General features: G+C 32.9%; 1 protein-coding gene across 1 annotated transcript; it reads right to left on the bottom strand.

Moving 5' to 3' along the window:
- Nucleotides 1–1501: 1501 nt before the first annotated feature.
- LOC133669379 (bark storage protein A) lies at nt 1502–3415 on the bottom strand. The gene is made up of 5 exons (XM_062089482.1): nt 3047–3415; nt 2805–2963; nt 2346–2531; nt 1996–2172; nt 1502–1859 (listed from the first exon to the last, which is right to left on the bottom strand). The coding sequence occupies exons 1-5, from the start codon at nt 3344–3346 to the stop codon at nt 1692–1694; spliced, it is 990 nt and encodes a 329-aa protein (XP_061945466.1). The 5' UTR covers nt 3347–3415; the 3' UTR covers nt 1502–1691.
- Between the last annotated feature and the right edge of the window lie 262 nt (nt 3416–3677).

Below are 3677 nucleotides of genomic sequence, written 5' to 3'. Positions count from 1 at the left end.
TGGTGTTGGAAACCTTCAAGGTGTTTGAGAAATCATCTCATCAAGCTCTTTCCAATAGTGCTGAGGGTGTTGAAAATAAAAGTGTCCTTTATGATCCATTCATTCTTTTTTTTATTATTCTTCTATTTGTCTTTCATCTCTATTCTTTTATGCCATATCAAGCATTGTAATGCATATTTCCTTCCCTATTTCCTTCTCTACATGTTGTGTACATAAAGATAGAAAGAAGTCTTTTTGCATTGGTGAAAGTGGAGTATTAAATAATTTATGCAAATGTTTTTAATTTGTTTTGATTTGTGTAGGTTATGGTCCAAATAGACTGGTTTTTTTTTCTTGTTTTTTTTTTAATTTCAATTCATTTAGACCATAACTTAAATGGATTGTTTTTTTTATATTTTATTTTAACCCATTTAGGCTATGGCCCAGACAGACACAATTTAGTCTGTTTGAGTAAAACGCACCACCAGGAAGGTTATCTAGCCAGGATTAGTTAAATATGTGATTAAAGCTATTTTATTAGCTTTTAGAGAGAGGAGGTTTTAAAATTCACTATGAACAAGAAAATATTACTATTGTTTTCTATGATTTTTGTTAAAATTACTTCTTTATTGCAAAACTCATGGGACAAATTACAAGTTTTTACTTTTGAATAATGAGATGCACAACATTGTTCTTTCCTCTCTCATACAAGATGAATTCATAGATAATATATTACTAGAGATTATCCCACATCATGTGATTATAAGAAAATAAAATAATATAAAACATTAAGAAAAGACCACAACGAACTAAACTTAAGTCTATCAAATAAAACTTAAATTCCACTATCAAATTAAATATGATATCAAAGTCTCAAAAACACTCAATGGTCTAGTAAGGATTCTAGAGTCTATGCCACATGATAAAAAAAAATGACTTCCAAGTAAAAAAGGTGTTAGACTATATATACTACATAAATAAATTACAAGAATATCATTTAATAAAAAAAAATTGAGTATGAGTCACTAACAAGAAGACTCTTGGATGGAATACTATCAATTTAATAATAAGTGCTTAAGAAATCTCCATATGTTATGGGTTGTAACCCAGCAAGGTTTAAGAGGATGAATATTTGGTTCTTGATTCCAACTTTCCAAGGATGTAGGGTATGTACATAGGGTGATGGTATGAAACAACTATTAAGAAAATTAAATGGAGAAAATTGTATTTTTTCAATATATAATATGAAATCTTTTTAGTATAAATATTTTAACTTAAAAAACAATATTTTTCTAATTTTTTTAAAAATAATTTTATAAACTTTATTATTACAATTTGTAATATATACAAATGAAAATCTATTTTGTCATGAAAATTATGGTGTAGTTGTACTTTCATTTTGAATAAAATCCAACTTTCATTTTGGCCATTTTATCCCTTTGCTGTTTCTTAGCCGGGTACAAACACTGACTGTTTTGGACATCCTTTTGTAACATATAATTAGAGCTAGCATGACAAAAACTGCAAGCATAAGCGCACGCCCATATATTTCATCAAAAAAGGAACGTACGTACGTACATGTGGATGATATACACCCCAGTTTATTTAAATTAGGAGGCCATTTATGACATATAATTTATTCTAGTACAGTAGGGCATCCTTCTTTATCATACAACTCAAAAGACTCACGATCGAGGACATTCATCATCTCATCACTCACAAGCAAGTCGTGGCGTAGGAATTGAATTAATGAACTTGGTGGCAGCAAGGAAGGCGTTGTAGGAGGCTAAATAGCTAACTCCTGAGTTTGAACTTGTTTCACCAGCTACATTTGAAACACCTTGGAACACCACGAAGAGCTTTTCATTTGACAGAGATGTCTGCAAATTGGGACACGAACAAATTCGTTAACCAAATTAATCATGCGTAGCTTCCTAGCTAAAAGGCATCTCAAGAAGAAGAAGAAGAAGAAGAAGAAACACAAACTTTTGAGCTCATAGAGGTTTTTTTACTAACCAAAGCTACAGAAGCACTTGCTGTATCGGCAGTTTTTGCATCAAAATTATCGTTAAGGAAGTCTCCGTATGCCTTATTTCGAACGTAAAAATCAGAAGTAGAACTCTTAGATCCAAAGACAACTTTGGGTTTTCCGGGCAGGCATTTATCAGAATAGCATTTTCTTAACTTCATATCCTGCAATGAATAATCAATTATTATTGTAGTTAATCCACTTGAAAATTCAAAGATACATATATCCCTCAATATTCATGGTCTCAATAAAATCATTATAGGCTTAGCGATAGTTTTAATGGTAATGAAGAAGAAACTTGCAGCTAATTCAGCTGAATATTCTGAGATTGACAAACCTTGAGCGCTTCAGTGGCAGCATTATACCAGGATTTGGTGATGGGAAGCCAGAAAACTTCCTTGGGTGCTTCACTTGGAGAGAACATGTTAATTTTCTCATACTCTACAGTCCCCAACAAGTTCTCTCCATTCTCTGGATAATTGAAATCTCCAAATACCAGTTTACCTTTCTCCGATCCGAATTTCTGCATGATATAGAATTGATTATGTAGTAGTAATTAGTCCCAGCACCACTGCGGATATACAATGTAATAACTTTTATTTTTATTTTTATGGATTATTCTTGTTATTTGTCAAGATTATAATCTATCATTGTTATTTCTTATTAGCTATATATTATACCACATCACTGTCACTATGTCAGATATGATGTACGTCTTTAAAAAAAATTAAAAAAATCAACTTTTAAAACAAAAATAGAAATGAAAACCATAAATAATAGCAAAGGCCCTACGCACCTTCCAGTTCCAAACTCCTGTGAAGGCAACAGCCTGCGGCACAGAAACATCACCTGGAACCATTGTTTTCTTATCCAAGCTTCCAGCATTCCCAAAATAGATGACTCCGTGAATGCTGAATCTAGCTAAAAGGATTTGCAAAGTTGTTGCCATATTTACCTGTCATAAAAAAATATTTAAAACACGAAAGATGCAAGTTTCTTTCGTTAAAAATAAATTAACAAAGGTATAGTTAGTCTTACTGAATGACTCCCCGTCTTGACATATACAATAGAAGAACCGTTTAGTGTCCCGCTATGGAACCTTCTGCCCGCAATGTCAACAGAAGAGTCTTCACTGTCAGGGCTATAGAGTCCAGAGTCTTGCAGAGCCCTTTCGTTGACATCAGAGGTAAAAACAAGCCCCAAGCGAAGGTGTGCGATTCTGCAGTTGCTTTTCTCGATTTCAGCAATGGGGTCTATCAAACTCGCTTGCATGGACTGCTGTGGCATAACCAGCAGCAGCCCAAGCAACAGCAGTGCTGCCATATTGACTGTAGACATTCTATGCAGCTCAAGTGTTAAGTAAAGTGACAATACTTTAGATATATGCAACTGCTTTGTGGAATGATGGTATTTGGGTGCTCCTCAGGTGGCTTTATATAGAAATCGACCATAGCTTCTTTTTTAACGCAATTACATAAAGGCCCTGTATTGTTATAATTGACGATTAATATCTCGATGCCTCTCTCGTAGCATTTTTTATATGTATAATTTTTTATTATTATTAATATAGATGTTTGGATCAGCTTGCGAGTATTTTAATTAATCTCATAGATCCTGAAATTAACAATTAAATAAATATCTAGTAGCTCTGAAATTTGTAATACTTAAG

The sequence above is a fragment of the Populus nigra genome, chromosome 12 (assembly GCF_951802175.1).
Source record: "Populus nigra chromosome 12, ddPopNigr1.1, whole genome shotgun sequence".
NCBI classification, from domain to species: domain Eukaryota; kingdom Viridiplantae; phylum Streptophyta; class Magnoliopsida; order Malpighiales; family Salicaceae; genus Populus; species Populus nigra.
Note: the sequence above shows the minus strand (reverse complement) of the source record. Positions and strands in the feature narration are given on the sequence as shown.

Bases quoted from the DNA above. Each gene is read 5' to 3' on its own strand.
- LOC133669379 (XM_062089482.1), bottom strand. From the start codon at position 3,346: ATGTCTACAGTCAATATGGCAGCACTGCTGTTGCTTGGGCTGCTGCTG. The intron at 2,173-2,345 runs GTTTGTCAATCT...TATTCATTGCAG, and splicing joins CTGCCACTGAAGCGCTCAAG to GATATGAAGTTAAGAAAATG. The intron at 1,860-1,995 runs GTTAGTAAAAAA...CCCAATTTGCAG, and splicing joins CAAGTGCTTCTGTAGCTTTG to ACATCTCTGTCAAATGAAAA.